At 44.2% G+C, this 25,654-nt stretch overlaps 1 protein-coding gene across 1 annotated transcript; it reads left to right on the forward strand.

Annotated features, from left to right (window-relative positions):
• The first annotated feature begins 864 nt into the window (after positions 1–864).
• LOC142251067 (cytochrome P450 2C20-like) lies at positions 865–16,237 on the forward strand. The gene is made up of 9 exons (XM_075323569.1): positions 865–1,045; positions 3,072–3,234; positions 6,799–6,948; positions 8,661–8,821; positions 10,726–10,902; positions 11,104–11,245; positions 12,991–13,178; positions 14,342–14,483; positions 15,895–16,237. Exons 1-9 carry the CDS (start codon positions 866–868, stop codon positions 16,077–16,079), a joined length of 1,488 nt encoding a protein of 495 aa, XP_075179684.1. The 5' UTR covers position 865; the 3' UTR covers positions 16,080–16,237.
• Positions 16,238–25,654: the final 9,417 nt, after the last annotated feature.

Here is a 25,654-nt window from a genome sequence, read left to right on the forward strand (position 1 = left end):
CTGAGCACCGAGCTTTGCTGGCGTGAGTTATGTTCGCACGTAAAGCATCTGAACCCTAAACCCAAACCTTGATTTTTAAATTCGGTGTTCGGTTCGAAAACTGAACCTCAGGTTCGCTCATCTCTAATCTCGATGACTTGCATGACAAATGCATTAAGAAAATTCATCAAACAACCATTAATAATCTCCCTGTGCGCAACCAAGGCTGTAAAGGGTACTTTACACGCTGCGATCTTGCTAGCGAGCGTACCCGCCCTCGTCAGATGTGCGACACAGGCAAATAGCCGCCCGTGGCGCACAACATCGCTTACACCCGTCACACGGACTTACCTTCCCTGCGACGACGCTCTGGCCGGCGATCCGCCTCATTTCTAAGGGGGCGGTTCGTGCGGCGTCACAGCGACGTCACACGGCAGCCATCCAATAGAAGCGGAGGGATGGAGATGATCGGCCGGAACATCCCGCCCACCTCCTTCCTTCCTTCTTTTCCGGTGGACGCAGGTAGGAGATGTTCATCGCTCCTGCGGTGTCACACATAGCGATGTATGGTGCCGCAGGAACGACGAACAACATTGTACCTGCAGAAGCAACGGCATTAAGAAAAGGAGCGACGTGTCAATGATCAACGATTTTTGACATTTTTGCAATCGTTGATCGTCGCTTCTTGGTGTTACACGCAGCAATGTCACTACCGGCACCGGATGTGCGTCACTAACGACGCGACTCCGACGATATATCGCTAGCAATGTCGCAGCGTGTAAAGCACCCTTAAGTGCGATCACATGTAGGAACATCGCCCCATACATGACCGAATATAAACACATAGGACACAGTACAGACTGAGCTGTAGTCACCGGGGCTCGGGATGGCTCTGAATATCGCAGCTACACTTCTCCTGGCTACTGGGGTCACTCTTCTCATCTATCCCATTAAATGGTGGGGTAGGATCAAACAGAAGGACCTGCCCCCAGGACCTACACCTCTGCCTGTCTTGGGGAATGTCTTCCAGGTCAGCACCTCAGAGCTACCACAGTCATTAATTAAGGTAAGATGACATAATATATGACAGTCTGTAGCTAACCATAAACATCAACCTCTAATCTGCTAGTAAAAACACGCAAGGTAAAAAGGAGCATTTTTTAGCCCCTGGTATTGCATTTATTTGGTTATAGAACCAATGGTATGGCCATTTCTCCAAAGTTTTCCAATTTCCAAAGATTTTCTCAAAATTTCCAAAGTGTTAGTGTTGTTGTCACATGAAGTACACAATCAGTACTTGCCATAAAACAGCCCCAAAGCATAATGCTGCCTCCACCATGCTTCACTATGGGTATGGTGTTCTTTTAGTGATGCACAGTGCTGGATTTGAGCCAAAAAAAACCTTTTGGATTTATAGGCAAAAAAGTTCACCCTTGGGCTCATCAGACTATAAATTATTTTCCCACATATTTTTGGTAGACTTAGTGTAGGTTTTGGCAAAGTATAGTCAGACTTTAATATTTTCGTTGATAAAAAAAAGTATTTTGTCTTGCTCCCCTAAGGCACAGGCTGGACATATGAAAGATACGGGAGATTGTTGTCACATGCAGCTCTTGTCAGACGCTCTTACAGCTCCTTTACTGTTGCTGTAGGCCTTTTGACAGGCCAATTTTCATCATATCTTTGACCAGTTTTAGAGAGATGTACATTGCTTGGTGATATCACTTCCGTGCCAAATTTAAGTCACTTCTTTGTGACATATTTACAGTGGCCCATGGTGTATCTAATGCATTGGACATTTTTTTGTACCTTTCTCATCACTGATATCTGATAACAATGAGATAGATCCCTTTGCTGTGTTGTAAGCTGTTTACAGACCAAGGCTTTTGCTGTACAGTACAGGAAAATCCTATTAAAAAGCAAAACTTTATGGGGTTAATCAAAATCCCCATAAAAGATGACAGCTGTGTACTGACTACCATTTAGAGTGAGTTTAAGCGTGATTGGCTAATTCTGAACACAATCACATCCCCAAATATAAGAAGAAGCTCACGCTTACGCAACCACATTATTCAATTTTTATTTTTATTTTCTCTACCAAAATGATTTTAATTTGCTTTAAAATGGATTTGTTCAGATTATAGGAAATATTTTCTCTTGGTATGACTTTTGTACATGACAAAAGAATTGCATTGTAACAGAGGTGTGCAGACATTGTGTATCCACTGTATCTTTTTTTATATATATATATATATATATATATATATATATATATACACACACATATATTTTTATATATATATATATATATATATATATATATATATATATATATATAATATGGGCTTAGAAAGGTGTTCCTCAATTTTTCACAATGCACCCATAAACTTAAAGGGAATCTGTCAGCAGGTTTTTGCTATGTAGGATGAAGACAGCATGCTGTGAGGGTTAACACAGAGATTTCAGCCATGCATCTCTTATCCCAAAGTGTTTTGTTGTTTACATTCTATGTTTGTTTTAGCTTCATTAGCTTCTCATTTCCTGAAATGAAGAGCTGTGAGCCCAAGCTTGTCCTACCCCCCTCTGTGATTAGCAGCTTCTCATTGCCTATAGACTTTGTATACAGAGCCTGGTGTGGGTGGGGGCAGCTTTCTCAGCTCTGCTGCATTGCTAAAACTAAAAACTCTGTGCAAGAACCGCTGCACCCAGGGATCTCAGTCATACATTATTGGATTCAGGGTCTCTGAGGCTTTCTGATGATGTAGCAAAAACCTGCTGACAGATTCCTTTTACATATATTTTTACTGGCATTTTATGGGATATACCAACACTAAGTAACAAGTATTTGTGAAGTGGAAAGGAAATGATTAATGGTTTTCTAAAAGTTCTAAAAATATAATTCTGAAAAGTGTGACATGCATTTGTATTCAGCCCCCCTGAGTCAATACTTTGTAGGATCACCTTTTGCTGCAGTCACTGCTGCAAGTCTTTTGGGGGATGTCTAGTGGTGACATTTTTTTCTAAACTGTTGCACCGATTTGTAATATTCTTGAAAACAGCTTATGTGTTACATATGTTAATTATCTCTCTAGCTGAGCCAGACGTATGGACCCGTCTACACCTTCTATTTAGCAAAATATCGGATAATAATGCTGATTGGCTATGATGTCGTGAAGGAAGCCTTGGTGGACTGCAGCGACGCGTTCAGTGATAGGGGAGAAACAGGAATAGGAGAATTTTTTTTAAAGGATTATGGTAAGTGGCAAAGGGGATATTTAATCAGAAAATACCCAACTAGATGCTTATGTTAAATGAATTGTTTAAAAAAAATGGGATTTTTTTTTTAAATCACAATTAAAAAAAAATAGTTAGATAAAAATCTTGCAATTTTCACACTGATCATTTGGGATATCCTACACTCATGGTTCCTATTCTTTCAGGAAATTTACATATACATTAGCAGCTTTTGTATTGATGCATCTAATGAGCTGGTGCAAAGGGAGAGCTGTGATATCACCTGCTGGAAATGATGAATGCTATTTTAACAGCTGTGTATAGAGCTGAAATCTGTCATTCTAAGGCCTCTGTCACTCGCACGTGCCTCCGGTACGTGTTTGGCAGTTTTCTCACGTACCGGAGACACGTACACACAGAGACCTAGGTATTCCTATGCTTTAGGACACACGTAAGTATTTGTGCACGGAATGTGTGTCCGTTCCGTACTTACGTGTGCCCGTGTGCTCCATACACTGACATGTCCGTTTTTCTCCGGCATCACAGGTGTCACACGGAACACAAACATGTCACACGTAACACACACGGACCACACGGATGTGTTCCGTGTGACACGCATCGGAGAAAAGACATGTGTCTGTGAGAAAAAAAAAAAAATCTTTACTCACCTTCTCCAGCCCTCCTGTCTCTGCCGCTGCTGTAACTTGCTCCCGACTGTCGCTCATTATGCTCATTGCATATTCACTCCACTGCGGCCGGAAGCAGCAGCAGCGGGGAGGCGGCAGGACCGGGGACCGAAGATCAGCACCACGGACAGCGACGCCAGGGACAGGTGAGTAGAAAGTTCCCTTCTCCGTGTGTTATCAAGGATAACACACGGAGAATACACGTAGCCCATAAACACAGGTCACGCAGGGAAAAACGCACCTCTGACACGTCCGTGAAAAACGTGCGTTGTTTTTCACGAACGTGTGAAGGGGGCCTAAGGCTGTCGTAATGATAGTGAGACTGCTGAAAAGTCTTAAGTAAAGAACACTACGCATGAGTCTAAAATATCCCCATTGGCCAGTATAGAATTTGCAATATTTCTCAGTTTTATACGGACTGTGATATGGAAAACAAAAAACGAACAAAATAAAAAAAAATACATGAATGATTTAATTACTAGGTCTTTTTATGATCTCTTTAAGTAAATTAATACAATGATGTTAAATTAATACAATTGTCAAAGATTTCAATGTGAATTATTGATTATTCTCTAATTATAGGTAAAGACAATATTTCTTTTTATATATATATATATATATATATATATATATATAAAAATAATTATTTTTCAGACTATAAGACTCACTTTTTTCCTCCAAATTTGGGAGAAAAATAAGGGTGCATCTTATAGTCCAAATGTACCTGGCTTGCTTTGTGGGGAGGTGGCAGAGTGGGGTCACAGGAGGTAGGAGCAGGGTCGTTGGTGCAGGAAAACTCGGTGTCAAGAGGTGGGCAGGATTATGAGCAAATGAATATTCACTGTTCCTGCTTCCGCCGGCTTCCTCACAGTGGCGACCACTCCTGCCTTTAGCACTACTGTGACTGGGGGAACATGGCAGTGACATCATGCACTGTCCATCACTTACTTGCCAAAGTCAGTTGCAGGAAGACTCGGTGTTGAGAGGTAGACAGGATTAATGGAAAATGAATATTCACTGGTCCCGTCCGCCGGCTTCCTCACAGTGGCGACCACTCCTGCCTTTGGCACTACTGTGACTGGGGGCGCATGGCAGTGACATCTTGCACTGTCTATCACTTACTTGCCAGAGTCAGTTGCCCCTATCAGGTGGTATTGCTGCCGATAACAGGTCACAAATTTTTTTGTGAAATTGTTTTTTTTTCATCAGTCTACCATGACAATTGTCCGTGGCATATCTGAAGGCAGATCAAAGTACTGTAATGCGCAGGCACAAGGAAAGATCAAAGATCACTCATGCATGTGCACCACAGTACGTTTATTTGCCCCCAGCCAGGCAGATCAAACTGGGAATGCACAGGAGCACAATGGAGGCCTCTCTGTGATTTACGCAATAGGGGGCTGGGCAAGAGGATGGTGATCCCATAAGATGGAGGAGGTACCGCACGAAGAGCAACAACACCCATCTAACAGGACCGCCCACTAGCTGAGTATAATAAAGGTGTTTTTTTATGTTACACAGAGCGGCCTGGGCTCTTATATACAGTACTAGCTGTAGTACCCGGGCGTTGCCCGGGATAATAACTGTCTCTCTCCCAGTCTCTCTCTGTGTCGCTGTCTGTCTGTCTCTTTCCTTGTCTGTCTGTGTCTATGTCTCTGTCTGTCTGTGTTCATGTCTCTGTCTGTTTCTATCTCTCTATCTGTCTTTGTATCAGTCTGTCTTTATCTCTGTGTCTCTGTGTCTGTCTGTCTGTCTCTTTACCCATCTGACTCTTTCCCTGTCTGTCCCATTCCTGGTCTGTCTCTTTCCTGGTCTGTTTCTTTCTCCACCTGTCTCTTTCCCCATCTGTCTCTTTCCCCGTCTGTCTCTGTCTGTCTCTTTCCAGGTCTGTCTCTTTACAGGTCTGTCTCTTTCAAGGTATGTCTCTTTCAAGGTATGTCTCTTTGCCCGGTCTGTCTCCTCGTCTCTTTTCCTATCTCTTTCCCTGTCTGTCTTTGTCCATCTCTTTGTCTGTTTTTTCCTGTCTATCTCTTTCCCTGTCTGCCTGTTTCTGTCTGTCTCTTTCCTTGTCTGTCTCTATTTTTCTGTCTCTTTCCCCATTTGTCTGTATCAAGGTCTGTCTCTTTCCCTATCTATCTTTGTCTGTCTCTCTGGCTGTCTCCTCTTTCCCTTTCTGCCTGTCTCTGTCCCTGTCTGCCTGTATGTCTGTCTCTTTCCCCATCTGTCTCTTTCCAGGTCTGTCTCTTTCCAGGTCTGTCTCTTTCTCCATCTGTCTCTGTCTCTCTCTTTCCCCGTCTGTCTCTGTCTGTCTCTGTCTGTCTCTGTCAGTCTCTTTTACCGTTTGTCTGTCTCTATCTCTCTGTCTCTTGCCCTGTCAACTCTCTCTCTGTCTGTGTCTCTGTCTCTTTCTCTCTCTGTCTCCCCACCGACATCATATTACCTCACACATAAGCTTCTTATACTAACAATGTCTTTTGTTCCTATAGCAACCAATCACAGCTGCTATTAAAACCAGTAGTTCCAGGCTCCATTTACTTTAATGGAGGCATGTTTTTTGGAGAGTAACTGTAAAGCGTGGGGTTAAATTTTCCTGTCAAAACATAGTCTACGACGTTCCCTGAGTCACATGAGGCGTCTGTGCAAAATTTCGTGATTGTAAATGCGATGGTGCGGATTCCTTTAGCGGACGGACACACACACATACATACACTGAGCTTTATATAATAGATTTTAGGGCTCACTGGTGGAGGCCGCAGCTCATGCGGGAGAAACATGGTGACAGGTTCCCTTTAATGTCTGTAAATTTGCAAAACCAACTAATGAAACCCTTAAACTACTAGATGTAAATACTCTATTTGGTGCTACTATGGAAAACAAACCCTAGTGTATCTTTTTATAGGGATCTTTGCAAGCAGTGGAGAAAGATGGAAAGTCCTTCGCAGATTTTCAATGACAACTATGAGAAATTTTGGTTGGGGAAAGAGAAGCATCGAAGAAAGAATCCAAGAAGAAGCCCGATGTTTTACTGAGAAATTGATGAAGGATAAAGGTGGGTGCAATGTCAAAAATGTTCTCACCTGTTATGGCTTTTGACCAGCGACCATCAGTCCAGACGTCCCCTACGAACATGCTCATATGGATGGAGAGAAAAAAGTATCGGTCATGTTGAGTTTTACGTTTCAGATCCTTGTTTTTTTCCCACATTTATGATGATTTGATAGTATAACTGTCAGGCTGTCTGATCCACAGAAAATGATGGTAATGGTTAAAGCATGAGCTCACCATACAAACTGGACTACAGATATGCAGTCCTACGTGGTAGCGATCTTGCCATGTTCCATATTTTCCTAATAACGCTAACTTTTAGAATTGATTAAAAGTTATTAGATAAATGGAATCATACATAATAGCTAAAGTATAATAATACAGTTTTCTGAACTGATAACTAAAAATATACACAAGAGGATATGTATGAATAAATAATGGCAAAAGATGTATACAAGACAATACAAAATATACAAGATATAAAAAGATGCATAATGTCAGAACAAGATAATACAATAAACTTGTGTTATACTCAGGCCCCCTATCTGGGGGAGCCCCTCCCTGCCTAGACTGTCTCCACATGTAGTGGAGAGCCTTCTTGCCTAGACTGTCTCCACCTCTGGTGGACAGCCTTCTTGTCTAGACCACTTCCACATCTAGTGGAGAGCCTTCTTTCCTAGACCACTTCGACATCTGGTGGAGAGCCATCTTGCCTAGACCACTTCCACATCTGGTGGAGAGCCTTCTTGCCTAGACCACTTCTACATCTGGGGGAGACCCTGACTGCCTAGACTGTCTCCACATGTGTTGGAGCACCTCCCTACCTAGATTGTCTCCACATCTGAGGTAGCACCTCCCTCCCTAGACCACTTCCACATCTTGGGGACCACCTTTTTGCCTTGACCACCTCCACATTTGGGGGAGAACCTCCCTGCCTAGACTACCTCAACATTTGGAGGAGCAACTCCTCGCCTAGACCACCATCACAGCTTTGGTAGCACCTCCTTGCCTAGACCATCTACACATCTGGGGGAGAACCTCCTTGCCTAGACTATCTCCACATCTGGAGGAGCACCTCCTTGCCAAGACTGTTTACACATCTGGGGGTGGACCTCCTTGCCTAGACCATCTCCACATCTGGAGGAGGACCTCCTTGCCTAGACCATCTCCACATCTGGGGAAGCACCTCCTTGACTAGACCGTCTCCACATCTGGAGGAGAACCTACCTGCCTTCACCACCTCCACATCTTGGGGAGCGCTTCCCTGCTTAAACCATTTGCATATCTTGGGGAGTTCCTTCCTGACTAGACCGCCTCTACATCTGGGGGAGCCACTCCTTGCATAAACCTAGATAGACACAAGAGTAGGCCTTCCATGTTACAGTTTCGAATAGACTCAACCCTTGTTTTGTCTAAGACACAGTTTTATACCGTTGAGACTTTATGACATCCACATTGTGGTAAAGCCTCTTTCTAAACAGTGGACTGATCATATCAGTGGATGCTGAGATCAACACTTTGGGATGACTTTATCCAAGAAGTGCCCATGCACTGGGGCACTCACTGGTCTCCCTAGAATCAAACAGCTAAATCAATGGTAACTGTAAGATTATTAAAGTGATAGATTCAAACTGAGCCCTCAAATTAACCTTATTGTTTACGCACTAGTGTATTATTTGGTTAATCCAATGACTATTGGCCTCTTTATACTTACAGACGCTCCAATTGACCCAGAAAATATATTGCGACTCTCTGTTTCCAATGTCATTTGCTCCGTTGTGTTTGGTGAAAGATACGACTATGAAGATAAAAATTTTTTGACCCTCCTGTCATATTTTAATGAGATTTTGCAACTGGCAGGATCCCTTCCAGGACAGGTAAATATTACAAAATGTAAAGGAGTGTAATATAGTTATCATAAATACTTTACTCCCTATGAAAACATCTGCCCACATGACTGGTGTGGAAATGTCTACGGCCTCGGAACACAAATAGAATAGGAGATCCACTGAGTCTTGTAGAATGAGACCACTTTGCGGACAGTCTTGATTACCATATTTCTACCGTTTAGTGTCTACCGCTCCTGCACACAAAGGGGTATAGCTGGAGGTAGTGCAGAGGTAGCAGCCCCACAATTCTTGTTAAGCTACTGTACCAAATGAATGTTAACAGAGAGTAGTAGAACAGGGTATTTCCAAGCCGTGCCAATGACTACCAGATCATGAAGATTAATGCAGCTTTATTTATGCACTGGTCAACGCGTTTCGGGAGACTCTGCTCCCTTCCTCAGGACAGACTGGCAAAGAACATTAAATCATTCAAATTTAAGATTTAATGTTCTTTGCCAGTCTGTCCTGAGGAAGGGAGCAGAGTCTCCCGAAACGCGTTGACCAGTGCATAAATAAAGCTACATTAATCTTCAATCTTCATGATCTGGTAGTCATTGGCGCGGCTTGGAAATATCCTGTTCTACTACTCTCTGTTATCTGCCGATTTGGGGATCGCTGCCGTGACTCGGAGTTACATACATGCTGTTATAAGAGTTGTGACTTTCACAGCCCCTATAGGTGAGTAAAACTACCCCTCTCTATACCCCCCCTTCCTACCGGGGTAAGACCCTATTGCGCTTCTTTTTTCCACAGTTTTTTTCTTCCAAATGAATGTTAGTAAGAAGTAAATGGCAAAAAGAATGACAGTCTGCAGGATGTGACAACACTAGGTTTGTTTGTAGTCTGTCGCTATAGAAACAAAAAGGTCCAGTCACAGATACTGGGGTCTGCGCAAAATATTGGGGTCCAACTGAAATAAAAATACAACTGTGATATTTCAATGGAGTTGTCGAGCACAAATAAAACCTAAATGGTGTGAAAAAAGCAAAGTCTGGAAGACTCATCCTCGTTGATCCAGTAGAGGCCTCCTCTATGGTCCAAACCAGATGCAATGACATCATCATTTTTCTGGTGAGGCTGATGTTTCTCTGATGATGTTACAGTCTTCCGACCACTGCAGCCAATCACAGGCTGGTGATATCATCATTAGAGATGGTTGAGCACTAAAATGCTCAAATTGAGCAGGTTAGACGCTCTGAAAGGGCTCAACTCAAGTAACGAGTTTTATTGACGTCGATGATTGGGCTATTCAGCTCACTGCCCACAAACAGTCAGCCATAAACAGAGCATTTCTGGGGGGAGTGTGGGGTTTTTTCTTTTCTATTTTATTTTTTTTTTTACACACTACATTCAAAAACGTTCATCCCCCCCAAAAAAACATTCAGACACTGTAAATGGCTCGCACTGGGGCACCTGCTCGCATCATTCAGTGAAAGGAGAAGGCTTTTTGTGTTCTTATTTCAACAGAATGACACATCCAAGCCTAGACTTTCTCCCGTCTGCCTAGACTTTCTCCCGTCTGCCTAGACTTTCTCCCGTCTGCCTAGACTTTCTCCCGTCTGCCTAGACTTTCTCCCGTCTGCCTAGACTTTCTCCCGTCTGCCTAGACTTTCTCCCGTCTGCCTAGACTTTCTCCTGTCTGCCTAGACTTTCTCCCGTCTGCCTAGACTGGTGGGAGGGTACTTGGCAAACAATTGACTCCACTAAAAAACCCACACTAAAAACGGAACAAAACCGCATTTGTTTTTTGGTGCGTTTTTTTTGCCAGAAGATGTAGATTTCATGCTGAAAATTTCTGCACCAAATCTGTAGCGTGTGCACATACCACACTGAACCAACAAACTAATAGTAATGTTCTGTTATTATTTTCTGTTACTTTTTCCCATTATTAGCTCCTTAATATGTTCCCCGCTATAATGCCCTACATTCCTGGTCCTCATCAGAGGTTCTTCAAAATTGTCAACAGCCTAAAGCAATTTATTAAGGAGATGATAAAAATTCACCGAGACACCCTGGACGAGAACTGCCCTCGAGACTTCATAGATTGCTTCCTTATAAAGATGGAAGAGGTGAGTGTGGATAATATTAGATATCAGACCATTGAGAGTGACATTATTGTATGGAGAGAACATCCAATATATCCAAAATTCCACTAACATTGACAGTATGGCATCAGCTTATTTTGACTCTTATTTTGTCCATGCCATGCATATATGGGATTTTGATCATTTTTGCTCATTGAAAAAATGATGAATTGTAATTTTTTCTAGGAAAAACAAAATCTGGACACCGAATTTCATGATGAAAATCTACAGGCGACAATCATAGACTTATTCTTTGCTGGAACAGAGACGACCAGTATGACGCTGAGATACGGTTTTCTCGTACTCTTGAAATATCCCGAAATACAAGGTGATCATAATAACTGAATTATTAAATGTATTTGTTAATATAATCTCTGTGTAGATTATGTAGGAGTAGTGTCAAACTAGGTTCAAAGTCTCACCGCAGAAAAAATACTTTACAACTTTTTGTGACTTTTTTGCCCATTGTTTGTCCACTAACGTCATTGATTCCTTTTTTTTTTTTTGATGAACATAGAATATAGAAATTCCCACATCCAGTTTCCAAAAACCTCAGCTTCCTTTAAAATATTGAATGGTAAATGGTCCCGTATAAAATCCCTCAATCAGAATCGATGAGATCAATTTCAATAGGGTTTATACCAGTAAGTCTGAACTTTCTTGGTGACCTATAGAACCTATTTTAATCCCAATTTCAAGAGTTCAGATTGGGGGAAGAGTGCTGGTAGGCTAGTTTGCAACATAGGTAAGGCAGTTAAGTGTCATGGTGTGTCCCGCCCGGGGAAGACCTCGGGTGAGTCTGGTAGCAGAAGGTCACAGGGCCTTGCTGCTGGCAGATCCACTGCTGTTACTACAATAACATCTTGTTGCTATTAGTGCTGTAAGAGTTAAGCACCCTTTCTTGCCTGGCTGCTGGCTGTAGCTTTTAATTCCAGGTGCAGCTCTTTGAGCTCACTCCCCTTCACTATTTATAGTTATGTGCCTGATCAGCTGTTGCCTGTGACATATACTGTTTCCTCATGTCTATGTGTTCCAATTTGGAAGGAGCCTGCTCTGGAAGAAGTTTGTTGTATGCAAGGGTGGTGTTTCCTTCGCTGAGGCTTCTTGGAGTGTTTTAACCTTTTCATGTCTATTTCCCTGTCTGTTTTCCTACCCTTGTGTGTCTGTATTGTAGAGCTGAGACTAATGATCTAGTCGGCCTGCTCACTAGCCAGGATGAGTTTAGTGCAAACGGGGGCTTAGGAACGTGGTCAGCAACTGGGTGAAAGAACCTGTATAGGGACGTCAGTAAGTCAAGGGTACATCTACAGGTGGTGACCCCGTTCCCCTCTCCCTAGCGCCAGGGACCTTCAATGTATCATGACCCCTGTGTATCCCGTGTGTAGTGACACCTACTGGGAATTTTTAGCATCTGGTTTAACCCTGTTAGTTATGTCCGTGACACCAAGTCTACGGAAAATGTCACTACTCCGAGACCACAAAATATGATACATCTTCAGATATAATGATTGATTAGTCACTATAAAATAATGAATAGCCGTGTCCTCCATATATAAAGCTGTGGATAAAAAAATGGTAACTGTTCTTCACTGCTGTTTTGTCACATAATCTATCTGTACAGTACATGGAAAATTTATTTTTGCTTTTTTTCCTTATGCTTATCACTAAACTGTAAGCTGTAACATCCTCTCAGTAAACAGATTCACACATCAAAATGGTTGCTGCATTCCCTGCCTCAGCTTTTACACAGGCTACAACAGGTTGTGCTAAACTATGTGATGCGCTATACTAAATTGCAATGACTGTGCTATGCTATGTAATGTGTTGACTGTCAGTCATTATTAGAAAACCTCAGTTTTTTACTGGCTAATGCATGGATATTAATATGTATTCTGTGAAGTTTTTTTTATTGTGACTTTTTAGAAAATATTACTATCTTATCTGGAAGATACTTATACTTTACCTAGTATTTCTTAGTCTTGGCATGGTGACACTTTCCTCAGAATTAGCTATAGGTTGCAAAATAACAATATACTGAAAATTGTGTTCTTTGTTCCATTTTGGACATTTTAGAGAAGATCCACAAAGAGATTGATAATGTAATAGGCAAAGATCGGTGCCCATCAATAGAGGACAAGACTAAAATGCCGTATACAGAAGCCGTAATACACGAGATCCAGAGACTTGCTGATATTGTCCCTACAGGAGTGCCCCATGCTACCAGCAAAGACACAACCTTCAGAGGATATCACATTCCCAAGGTGCAGTATGATGGTCTTATCGACCACATCTGACTATGTTTGCTGTTTGGCATCAGTTTTCTAGTGTATGTGCCACTACAATTTTTCAGTTGTCACATTCTATTTTAAGGGCCATGTTCTTTACTGTCCATTCTCTGCCCCTCCAAGCATTGGTCTTCACCCTACTGAGATAGAAGAGGAAAAAAAGAAAGTGTAGGTGGTTCCCCCCAATTTTGATACCCAACCACGATAAAGCCTGACAGCTGGGGGCTGGTATTCTCAGGCTGAGGAAACCTGTGCTTATTGGGAGCCCCTCAGCCTGCAGCTGCTCACAATTGCTGCACCTATTAGATGCAACAATACCAGCATTTTACCCGGCTCCTCCCGATTGCCCTGGTGCAGTGGCAATCAGGGTAATAAGGGTTTTATAGCAGCCCACAACTACCACTAAGCCCATTTTAAACCACAACACTTTTGTCTCACATTGAATTTAATGGACTCGGGAAGGATCAATGATCGGATTGGCTTGGATAGTTGATCCAATCGTGATCTCAGGCAGGATTGGCGATATGTAACCAATCCGATCCTTGGCAGGATCACTCATCTCTACTAGAGATGAGCAAACCTGAGGTTTGGTGTTTGGACTTTTATGAAAAATCCTGAGTTCAGAGTTTGAGTGATTTACGTATGAACTTCACTTGCTGTGCTCGGATACACTTGGTGCTTGGCCCAGTGAGAGCGACTTGCAATGTTTGTACGGCTCGCACTGGCAGTAACAATAGCGTTATTGGATGTAGTATGCACAAAAAAAAGGAAAATCCCAGCCCACCAAGTGTTCTGTTATGACTGGCTGCATATTGGCGGAAAATTGAAGTGCCCAGTCAATGACGTCTATCAGGGTTCATGTCAATTTTGGGTCCGAAACCAAACTTAAATGAAAGATTAGCTGTACCCACCAAACCGACCTTCCACTGGTTCTCTCCTCTCTATTCTTGACTTTATTTTATGTTTATGAACGACAACCGGTCATCATTGCACCTCAGACACCAGTGTGATCCCATGTAAAAAAAAAAAGTTGTGCTGACTTTCTCAATACCTTGGGTCAATTCTTCTAATCAGCTAGGAACTAGATCTCACTCTTAACACTTTTTCTACATTGACATATTTCCAACATTTACTTTCAGGGAACCTTAGTGCTTACAGTTCTGACCTCTGTCCTTAAAGACCCGAAGTATTTCGAAAACCCAGAGGAGTTTGATCCTGGACACTTCCTTGACGAGAAAGGTGACTTTAAGAAAAATGATGGATTTATTCCATTTTCTACAGGTAAGAAACTATTTCTTGATTATGGTAAAAAAAGATCTGTAAATTATGGCTGAATTTAAGCTTTAAGTTGACTGGGGTCTGGTATATGAGTATATGAGACTATCCTACTTTAAAATGGTTGGAAGAACTAGACTGGGTTTAAGGAAAACCAAAAGCAAGACTTGGTAGACCTTTGTCTTTACGATCACACCATAGTTATAATATTGCATCCATAAAACTCTAAAAGACATGGTCTACAGTTTTCTTAAAGCGCACCAATCACCAGGATTTTCCTATATAAACTAAAGCCAGTGCTATACTGGCGCTATCATGCTGATTCTATACAGACCTTTCGTTGTCAGATTGGATGTATACTTTCTGAAATACAGGCAAATTAAGTTACTGCGATGTACAGCTTTTGATTGGCAACAGCTGGTGAATAGCTAATATGTGGGTTGGGTTTTCCTATCTATTCCCAATGTGCTTGCATGGCCTTCAGCCTCTCCAGACTTGTCTCCGATTGAGCCCATTAGGGATGTCATTGGTTGGCAACTGCAATGACAGCTGCCAGCAGCGGAGCTTGATGATTTTCCCAAAAGCATTCAGAGCGGTAGAACATTCTTCAGACATCCATTAATAACCTGATTGGTACTTTTACTCGATACTGAATACATTGAATTATTATTATTAGTATTATTATTATCATCATTATTTATTATTATAGCGCCATTTATTCCATGGCGCTTTACATGTGAAAGGGGTATACAAAATAGGGACAAGTGCAATAATCATAAACAATACAAGGCACAGACAGGTACAGGAGGAGAGAGGTCCCTGCCCGCGAGGGCTCAGTCTACTATGATCTGTTACCATGTTTATAAGTTTTGCATATCATTAAAATGTCTATCCATCCAGTCATTTGCATAAATTCCTTGCCATTTCAATTTTGAAGAGTGTGTAATTTTTCTAAACCAAACCTTCAAGTTTCGGAAGAAGTAGAAATCCAACGTTGGACGTATTAGTTAAAAATCCTTTTCTTTATTTGGAAAATTATTAAAATCCAGCAGGTGAAAAACACATCATGGGGAACCATGCAGAACAACGCGTTTCCACACTCAGGTCTTAATCATGTTCATCGAACAGGATTAAGACCTGAGCGTCGAAACGCGTTGTTCTGCATGGTTCCCCATGATGTGTTCGTCACCTGCTGGATTTTAATACTTTTCCAAATAAAGAAAAGGATTTTTAACTAATACATCCAACGCTGGATTTCTACTTCTGAATTGTTATTGGAGGCCGCACCATTCCGGGCGCAGGACACACTAATTATACAGCAGGTTGATCGGTGAGCTGGACTTTCGCTTTCTCTGTGTATTGAAACCTTTAAGTTTAGCTTGACTTCTTATGGTGTATGCTTCTTCTGTTTTCCAAGGTAAACGCATGTGTATGGGAGAAGGCCTGGCTCGCATGGAGCTCTTCCTATTTCTAACCTATTTACTGCAGAAATGCACCCTGGAGCCCATTGTGGATAGAAAGACTCTGAGTATAAGACCCGAGCCCAACACCAATGGTTCCAGACATCAGGCATACCAGATGAAGGTCGTCCCGCGTTTCTGAGCTGAAAACAAACCTCTTGCCTAAAGGAAACCTAAAGCCTCCACCAGAACTTATAAAAACTGGGCACAAAATTGTATATATTTTTTAGTAACGTATATAGTATAATATGATCTCTCACATCTAAAATAAATTATGTTAATAAAAATATTGGACTGTAATGTGACTATTGTCCTGTATGCTGTAGGTCATTTATTTTATTTTCCATGATTTCTTTCAATGAGGGTTGTGTGACAACAGAGTGTACAACTTAAGCCGGCCATACTCGTAAGCTAACAGCTATATTTCCAATGCTCGATTCTTCTCTCTCCTGATTCCTGATAGCTTGAGTTGGGAGGTCCTCACACCCATCAGATGGTTGACCAAGTTCAGCTAACTTTTATCTAATCCATATGGCAGCCTTTAGGCTATGTTCACATCTGCATTGGAGGCTCCTTTTAAAGCTACACTAATTTGTGGTGTACACCATGGCAGAAACCCTTTCTTCCCAATTTATCAAAGCTTGTAAGGTAGTACTCTGGCATAAAAAGCCTTGAAAAGTTGCATCATGTTAGCTGCGCTAAAATGTTGGCATTTTTACGCCATTTTTTCCCATCTCCGACAAAGTGGGCAGAGCTTGTGTAGGATGGGACATGGCAACCACAACGCATCAAATTCACAATAAACGGTGGCATTTGTTATGCCTCAACGTTTACTTCGGCTGATACTGGAGTATTATTTGGGAAAAGGCGCACACAGAGGTTCATGTTCATGTCACCTGTCCAAACTAGGAGCATCTGGCTCCAGCATATCTCCTCATCAAAACTGGCGTGAACAATACCCATCTTGATGAATTTGGCCCTTATGTCTTTGTAGACCTCAGATAATAATAATAATAATAATATTTATACACTTATATAGCACTATTAATTCCACGGCGCTTTACATACATTGGCAACACTGTCCCCATTGGGGCTCACAATCTAGAGTCCCTATCTGTAGGTCTTTGGAGTGTGGGAGGAAACCATTGCATCCAGAGGAAATCTCACAAACACGGGGAGAACATACAAACTTGCAGCTGTTGTCCTTGGTGGGATTTGAACCCAGGACCCCAGCAAGACTGCAGTGCTAACCACTGAGCCGCCGTGTCGCCTCACATCACAATAAACATATGGTCATATTGAGAAATAAATGGTTACCTGGCTGATCACCTTTACTCCTCTGCAGCCCCCTGTCCTGTTCTCTCCACAACGTTCTCTGATCTCAACTTTCCATCGCCACCACTCGTACACATGTTTGATGAATGGATCATTTGTTCGAAAAAAAAGAATTGAATGCTTAATGGATTGGCAACACATTATCTGGTCTTAAGGCTACTTTACACACAGCGACATCGCTAGCGATGTCACTCGTGAAAGCACCTGCCCTCGTCGGTTGTGCGTCATGGGCAAATCATTGCCCGTGGTGCACAACATCGCTAGGCCCCGTCACACAGACTTACCTGCCTAGCAATGTCTCTGTGGCCAGGAAACCGCCTCCTTTCTAAGGGGGCGGTTTGTGCGGCATCACAGCGATGTCACAAGGCAGCCATCCAATAGAAGCGAAGGGGCGGAGAGCAGCTGAAAGAAAGTCACGCCCACCTCGTTGCCGGAGGACGCAGGTAACGTGTTGTTCCTCGTTCCTGGGGTGTCACACGTAGCGATGTGTGCTGCCTCAGGAACGACAAACAACCTGCGTCCTGCAACAGCAACGATATTTGGGATTAGAACGACGTGTCAACGATCAACGATAAGGTGAGTATTTTTGATCGTTAACGGTCGTTCGTAGCTGTCACACGCAATGACATTGCTAACGAGGCCGGATGTGTGTCACGAATTCCGTGACCCCAATGACATCTTGTTAGCGATGCCGTTGCGTGTAAAGCCTCCTTTACTCTTCTGAGTATGGCCAGCTTTAGCCAGGGATAAATTGAGAATTCTGTTTAGAAGTTTAGTGGGAAATGTATCTTTACCTTGTGCTGTGAAGAAGGGGTGCATCGTTGCATCGTTATGACCCTTCCCACTAATATTTTGATAGATTATAATTATCTCATAATGGAGAACCCTTGTCAATCAAATAAGCAGATGTTCCTCTCATTCCATAATATTCTACTGTTGAGGTGAGACTACAAAGGGTCTCTTAAGGTCTGACTGCCATGTTCAGATTATATTGTCATGTGTGCACACGAGAAAGAATAAAATAATGGACTACCAGTCAGTTATGAACTTTCTCCATGACAGACGCTAGAGATTTCTGCTTGTTTATTTTTCTTACAAAGCCTTTATAGTTCTAGAGGAGTAAAGGGTGTAGACAAAATATAGTCCAATCAGATATCGCAGGTCGGGCTCAGGACGTATAGGAATTTTCATAGTCTCTGCTGGAATGGTCAGTCCATATGTTGATAATTCTCCTTTGTGTTCATCATCTTGGGCGTTGGCCAGGATGTAGGAGCCATCTTTAAAGTTACATATGCTAGTATATTGTATTTAAGGAAAATCACTGAATATATATATATATATGTGTTAGTAAAAAAAAACAAAAGCATTCATAAATATGTGTGTTAGGTTACATCAACTAAATTACATACCTGAGTCTCTGAAATGGCTAAATTAACACTGCCTATAAGCGTAACCATAAAAGTTGTTGACCGTCAAAAAACACAAATAATCCTACGATCTATTGAGCAGCTTCATTCTCGGATATACAACAAGCAAGTAGACAGAAGAACATTGTGTGGTGCTATCAGGCATACAGCAGGATAGCCTCAAGGGTGCTTTACACGCTGCAACATCGCTAACGATATATCGTCGGGGTCACGGTGTTAGTGACGCACACCCGCGCCGTTAGCGACATCGCAGCGTGTGACACCAAGGAGCGACGCTCAACAATCACAAAATCATGAAAAATTGTTGACCGTTGACACGTCGCTCCTTTACGAAATATCGGTGGTGGTGCATGTCGCTGGTTGTTCGTCGCTCCTGCGGCATCACACATCGCTGTGTGTGACACCGCAGGAACGACAAACATCTCCTTACCTGTGTCCACCCGCAATGAGGAAGGAAGGAAGTGGGCGGCATGTTCTGGCCACTCATCTTCGCCCCTCCTCTGCTATTGGGTGGCCACTTAGTGACGCCGCTGTGACGTCGCTGTGTCGCCGAACGCACCTCCCCCTTGAAGGAGGGATTGTTCGGCAGTCACAGGGACGTCGCTGAACAGGTATGTGCGTGTAGCGCTGCCATAGTGATAATGTTTGCTACGGCAGTGATCACCACTTATTGCAGCAACGACGTGGGCGGGTGCAATCGCTAGCGACATCGCTAGCAATCGCTAGCGATGTCGCAGCATGTAAAGCACCCTTAAGTCTCCATGATTACCATCATTTTTGTAGTTAAAGTGCACCAATCAGGAGGATTTTACTATATAAAGCAAAGCCAGTGCTAAACTGGCACTATTATGATGATTCTATACATACCTTTAATTGTCAGCTAGGATGTATAGTTTTTGAAACACAAGCAAGTAAAGTTTGTAAAATGAGAAGCTTTTTGTTTGGCAGCAGCTGCCGATCAGCTGATAGCTGGGGTGGGTATTCATAATGATTCCTTCCCCCCTGCCTGTTGTTCCTCCCCCTGTCTTTTGTTTATGCTAATTCCGTTATAGAATGTTTTACTAATGGTTGTGGCTAAATCAAAGTGGCTAGAAGGTCCTTGCTGACATCTTACCCATGTGATGAGAAGGAGCGGGGCCTTTGGCAACCAAAAAATAATGTTGATTCCTGGTATCAGCTATGTTGGCTGAGGCCATGCCCCTTCTGGTCACATGGGTATGACATCAGCAAGGCTCTTCTAGCCACAACCATTAGTAAAATGCTTCTATAGTAGAATTAGCATGAATTAAAGCTAGGGGAGGAACAACAAGCAGGGGCTCAGGACTCACTATCAAAACCCACCCCAGCTATCAGCTAATCGGCAGTTGCTATGACTCAAAAAGCTGCTCATTTTACAAACTTTATTTGCTTGTGTTTCAAAAACTATACATCCAATCTCACAACTAAAAGGTATGTATAGCATCAACATCATAGCTCCAGTATAGCACTGGCTTTAGGATATACAGTGCCTACAAGTAGCATTCAACCCCCTGCAGATTTAGCAGGTTTACACATTCGGAATTAACTTGGCATTGTGACATTTGGACTGTAGATCAGCCTGGAAGTGTGAAATGCAGCAAAAAAGAATGTTATTTCTTTTTTTTTTTTTTTTTAAATTGTGAAAAGTTTATTCAGAGGTCATTTATTATTCAACCCCTCAAACCACCAGAATTCTGTTTGGTTCCCCTAAAGTATTAAGAAGTATTTCAGGCACAAAGAACAATGAGCTTCACATGTTTGGATTAATTATTAGTGATGAGCGAGCATGCTTGTTACTACTCGGTACTCGCACGAGTATCACTGTACTCGGGCTGCTCGGCGGGGACCGAGTAATCTCGCGATACTCGTGCTGTACTCGTGGTCTTCATTTCTGCATGTTGGCGCTCTTTTGAGAGCCAGCCCTCATGCAGGGATTGGCTGGCAGACCACTGCAATGCCACAGCCCTGTTAGTTGTGGAATTGCAGTGATTGGCCGGCCTGCACAGCGTGACCGAGCCTTTATACCGGCCGGCGCGCTGTGCTCTGCTCACAGCTATTCTGACAGTGAGTGTAGGGAGAGTGTCGCTGCTTCAGGGAAAGGTTTGCGGCCCTTTATAGCTATTTCCGTAGCAGGGCTGCAAACAGTGTGACCAGAAGTCCTTCTCAGGACTATTCTAGTTGTATACAGGCAGGCAGGGTATAGCCAGGTCGGAGTACAGGAGCAGAGTCCTTCTCAGGACTATTGCTGCTATATACAGGCAGGGTATAGCCAGGTTGGAATACAGGCTAGTGACCAGAAGAGTCCTTGTCAGGACTATTGTAGCAGTATACAGGCAGGCAGGCAGGCAGGGTATATAGCCATTCCTAGTGGTGACCGTATACCACATATACCAGCCTTCATCATATCTGGGGCTGGTGTACACAGTCTAAAACAGTCCAGATAGTGTCAGACTTCTCAGTAATTGTCGCTCCTAAAAACCTGTTAGGTTCTTATTGCGTCCGTGCTTGCATTTAAAAACCGCACGTGTGTGCCTGTCGGTGGCAGCGTACAGGTGCACTTGTGTGCGTTTTTCACAAACTATTATATAACGCACAAGTCTAGTGTATAATACACGTCAGTCAGCAGTGGCTGATAGTGTCAGACTTCTCAGTAATTTTTGCTCCTAAAAATCTGTTAGGTTCTTAGTGCGTCCGTGCTTGCATTTAAAAACCGCACGTGTATGCCTGTCGGTGGCAGCGTACAGGTGCACGATTTGCACAAACTTGGATATAACGCACAAGTCTAGTGAATACACGTCAGCACAGCATTGCAAAATGCGCAAGGGCGTTGGCAAGGAACAAGGAACTGGACGTGATGGTCACGGCAGAGGCCGAGGTCGTGGGCAAGCTCTAATTTCGCCACAACAGAGGGCCACATCTAGTCGCTCGCACGTCCTGTCCCAAATTCTTGGGGACCGCAGCAGTACACCGCTCTTGAACCAAGACCAGTGTCAACAGGTTGTTAGTTGGATAGCGGATAATGCTTCCAGTCAGATTGGCACCACCACAAACACTCTGTCTTCCACACGGTCAAGTGTCAGTAGCCGTGATACTGCACCGCCCATTTCAGAACCTGATCCTCCTTCCTACCACAAGGCTGAGTACATGTCCTCGGACATTAATGATCCCACACTTGGACACTCGGAAGAGCTGTTCACATTTCAATTCGCACATTCTGGCCTCTCGCCAGCTCATGTTGAAGTGGGTCATGAGGAGATCATATGTACAGATGCCCAAATATTTGAGCAGCCACGTTCTCACGAAGTTGGCAACGTGTCTCAACAAGGGGTGGACGATGATGAGACACAATTGTCAGGAAGTCAGGAGGAGGAGCAGGGTGCGGAAGAGGAAGATGACGTGGTGGATGATCCAGTAACTGACCCAACCTGGCAGGAGGATATGCAGAGCGAGGACATCAGTGCACAGGGGGAGGGAGGCGTAGCATCCCAACAGGCAGTAAGAAGCAGGGTGGTGGCTCCAGGCAGAAGTCAGGCAACCGTTCCCCGGAACAACAACACGACACAAGGTGCCTGTACAAATGTTAGGTCTTCCCGAGTCTGGCAGTTTTTTAAGTTGGCTCCAGATGATTCTAAAAAGGCCATTTGCAATACCTGCCGTGCCAGCATCAGCAGGGGTACCAAAACTAGCAGCCTGACCACCACCAGCATGATCAGGCACATGTCAGCCAAGCACCCGACTTTGTGGGAAGTACAACAGAGTCGAGGAGCAGTGCTTGCTGATGTCACTGCTACGTCTTCGCTGGTTGTGCATGCGAGCCAATCCCCTGTCCATGCTGCCTGCGAACAAGCCTCCTCCGGCCCTGCACCTGCAGTTGCCCACGCAGAAATAACACCATCATCAAGCACGTCCTTGTCCCAGCGCAGCGTTCAGTTATCCATTCAGCAAACCTTTGAACGCAGGCGCAAATACACTGCCAACTCCCCACATGCCACAGTTCTAAATGCTAACATTTCACGACTGCTTGCGCTGGAAATGTTGCCTTTTAGGCTGGTGGAGACAGAAGCATTCCGCGACCTGATGGCGGCAGCTGTCCCACGTTACTTGGTCCCCAACCGCCACTATTTCTCCCGGTGTGCCGTCCCCGCGTTGCATAACCACGTGTCACAAAACATCACACGTGTCCTGAACAACGCTGTTTCACCCAAAGTCCACCACCTAACCACAGACACGTGGACAAGTGCTTGTGGGCAAGGCCGCTACATCTCGTTGACGGCACACTGGGTTAATATTGTGGAAGCTGGGACCCAGTCTGAGCGAGGGACGGAACACGTCCTTCCCACACCAAGGTTTGCAGGCCCTACCTCAGTCAGGGTTTCACCCACACTCTACAGCTCCAGAATGTCATGCTCTTCAGCCTCCTCCTCCTCCTGCGCATCCTCATCCACTTTACCCTCCACACCAGTCCCAAGCTGGAAGCACTGCAGCACTGCCTCGGCGAAGCGGCAACAGGCTGTGCTGAAGCTAATCTGCATAGGTGACAAACTCCACAATGCAGAAGAGGTGTGGACAGCTCTGAAACAGCAGGCAGATCACTGGCTCACACCTCTGAACCTAAAGCCAGGAAAGGTCGTGTGTGACAATGGCCGGAACCTGGTGGCGGCTTTGAGGCGAGGCCAGCTGACACATGTTCCATGCGTGGCCCATGTGCTCAACCTCGTGGTTCAGCGGTTTCTAAAGTCATACCCAGAGCTGTCTGATCTGCTGGTAAAAGTTCGCCGCCTGTCTGCACATTTTCGAAAGTCACCTAATGCTTCAGCCGGCCTTGCCGGCTTTCAGCGCCGTTTGCATCTTCCGGCTCACAGACTGGTGTGTGATGTCCCCACGCGTTGGAATTCAACTCTGCACATGTTGGTCAGGATATGTGAGCAGAAGAGGGCAGTTGTTGAGTACCTGCATCACCTAAGCCGTCGGGAAATGGGTCAAACTCCACACATAACACCTGAGGAGTGGAGATGGATGTCAGACCTATGTACCATCCTCCAAAACTTTGAGGACTCCACCAAGATGGTGAGTGGTGATGACGCCATTATTAGCGTCACCATACCGCTACTCTGCCTTCTAAAACGGTCTCTGCTCAAAAACAAACATGGTGCATTGCAGGCGGAGCGCGATGAGTTGCAGCAAGAAACAGTAGTGGGTGTGGGTGATAACACACAGCCCAGCCTCGTCTCATCACAACGTGCAGTGGAGGACTATGACGAGGAGGAGGATGAAGACATGGAGCAACTCTCCGGCAAAATTGAGGATATGACATGCACACTAGTCATATCCTCGGTTCAGCGTGGCTGGCCAGAGGACAGGGTAGATGAGGAGGAGGAGGAGGAGGAGGAGGACAGCATGTTCAGTCATCGTGTTGGTCAGGCTACTGAAGTCCTGGCTGTTAAGAGTCTGGCACACATGGCTGACTTTATGGTAAGCTGCCTGTCTCGTGACCCTTGCGTTAAGAACATCTTGGCCGACAGTTATTACTGGTTGGTAACACTGTTAGACCCACGCTACAAGGAGAACTTTATGTCTCTTATTCCCGAGGCGGAGAGGTCAACCAAAATGCAGCAGTTCCGGAAGGCCATAGTCACGGAAGTAGGCAAAGCATTCCCCTCACAAAACGCTAGCGGCATAGGTCAGGAATCAGTGGACAACCAAGGCGTACAGCCAAGAGAGGCACAAGTCCAATCCGCCAGAGGTAGGGGAACAGTCTTTAAGATGTGGGACAGTTTTCTCAGCCCCTCACGTACCACAGCCCCTGAGGTGCAGGGTAGTGCCACAAGAAATCCTAAGTTTGCCCAGATGCTCAAGGAGTACCTTGCAGATCGAACAACTGTACTCCGACATTCCTCTGTGCCTTACAATTATTGGGTATCCAAGGTGGACACGTGGCATGAATTGGCTCTCTACGCCTTGGAAGTCCTGGCCTGCCCTGCCGCTAGCGTTTTGTCAGAGCGTGTTTTTAGTGCCGCAGGTGGAATTATTACAGATAAACGCACCCGCCTGTCAACTGAAAATGCTGACAGGCTGACTCTGATCAAGATGAACAAGGGTTGGATTGGGCCAGACTTCACCACACCACCAGCAAATGAGAGCGGAATTTAAAGTTTGTAACGGGAATTTGCCATGTACCTCCACTCACCCATGGGTACACACTTCTGGACTTTGGATAATCGCTGGACTGCTACTCCTTCTCCTCATGAGCCACCATGATGACCGTTACAATAGTTAGGCCTTTGTTTCAGGTATACCCCCAGTGGTAAATTTTTTCGCCCATTCTTTGCAGAATGGACATTACAACGACAGGAGACCCGCTCCTTTGCAATGGGAACAGTGTTTTGAGGCCCTCATGCACGTCTCTATCCAGGGACAACGTGGAGCCTCCCAATTTTTTGCTGCCCTGCCTAAGGGCTATACTATAATACACCCACTTCCTGACAATGGACACTTAATGTTTTGAGGCCCTCATGCACGTCTCTATCCAGGGACAACGTGGAGCCTCCCAATTTTTGGCTGCCCTGCCTAAGGGCTATACTATAATACACCCACTTCCTGACAATGGACACTTAATGTTTTGAGGCCCTCATGCACGTCTCTATCCAGGGACAACGTGGAGCCTCCCAATTTTTGGCTGCCCTGCCTAAGGGCTATACTATAATACACCCACTTCCTGACAATGGACACAATGTTTTGAGGCCCTCATGCACGTCTCTATCCAGGGACAACGTGGAGCCTCCCAATTTTTGGCTGCCCTGCCAAAGGGCTATACTACAATAGACCCACTTCCTTACAATAGGCACTTCAGGTTTACAGGCCCTCATGCACGTCTGTATGCAGGGGCATTGGTGAACCTCACAATTTTGGACTGCTCTGGCAAAGGAAAATACTACAA

This window comes from Anomaloglossus baeobatrachus, chromosome 9, assembly GCF_048569485.1.
Source record: "Anomaloglossus baeobatrachus isolate aAnoBae1 chromosome 9, aAnoBae1.hap1, whole genome shotgun sequence".
NCBI lineage: Eukaryota > Metazoa > Chordata > Amphibia > Anura > Aromobatidae > Anomaloglossus > Anomaloglossus baeobatrachus.

Excerpts from the sequence above, each read along its gene's own strand:
- LOC142251067 (XM_075323569.1), top strand. The coding sequence starts at position 866 with ATGGCTCTGAATATCGCAGCTACACTTCTCCTGGCTACTGGGGTCACT. Across the intron at positions 10,903-11,103 it reads TCCTTATAAAGATGGAAGAG|GAAAAACAAAATCTGGACAC; the intron begins GTGAGTGTGGAT and ends AATTTTTTCTAG. Across the intron at positions 11,246-12,990 it reads GAAATATCCCGAAATACAAG|AGAAGATCCACAAAGAGATT; the intron begins GTGATCATAATA and ends TGGACATTTTAG.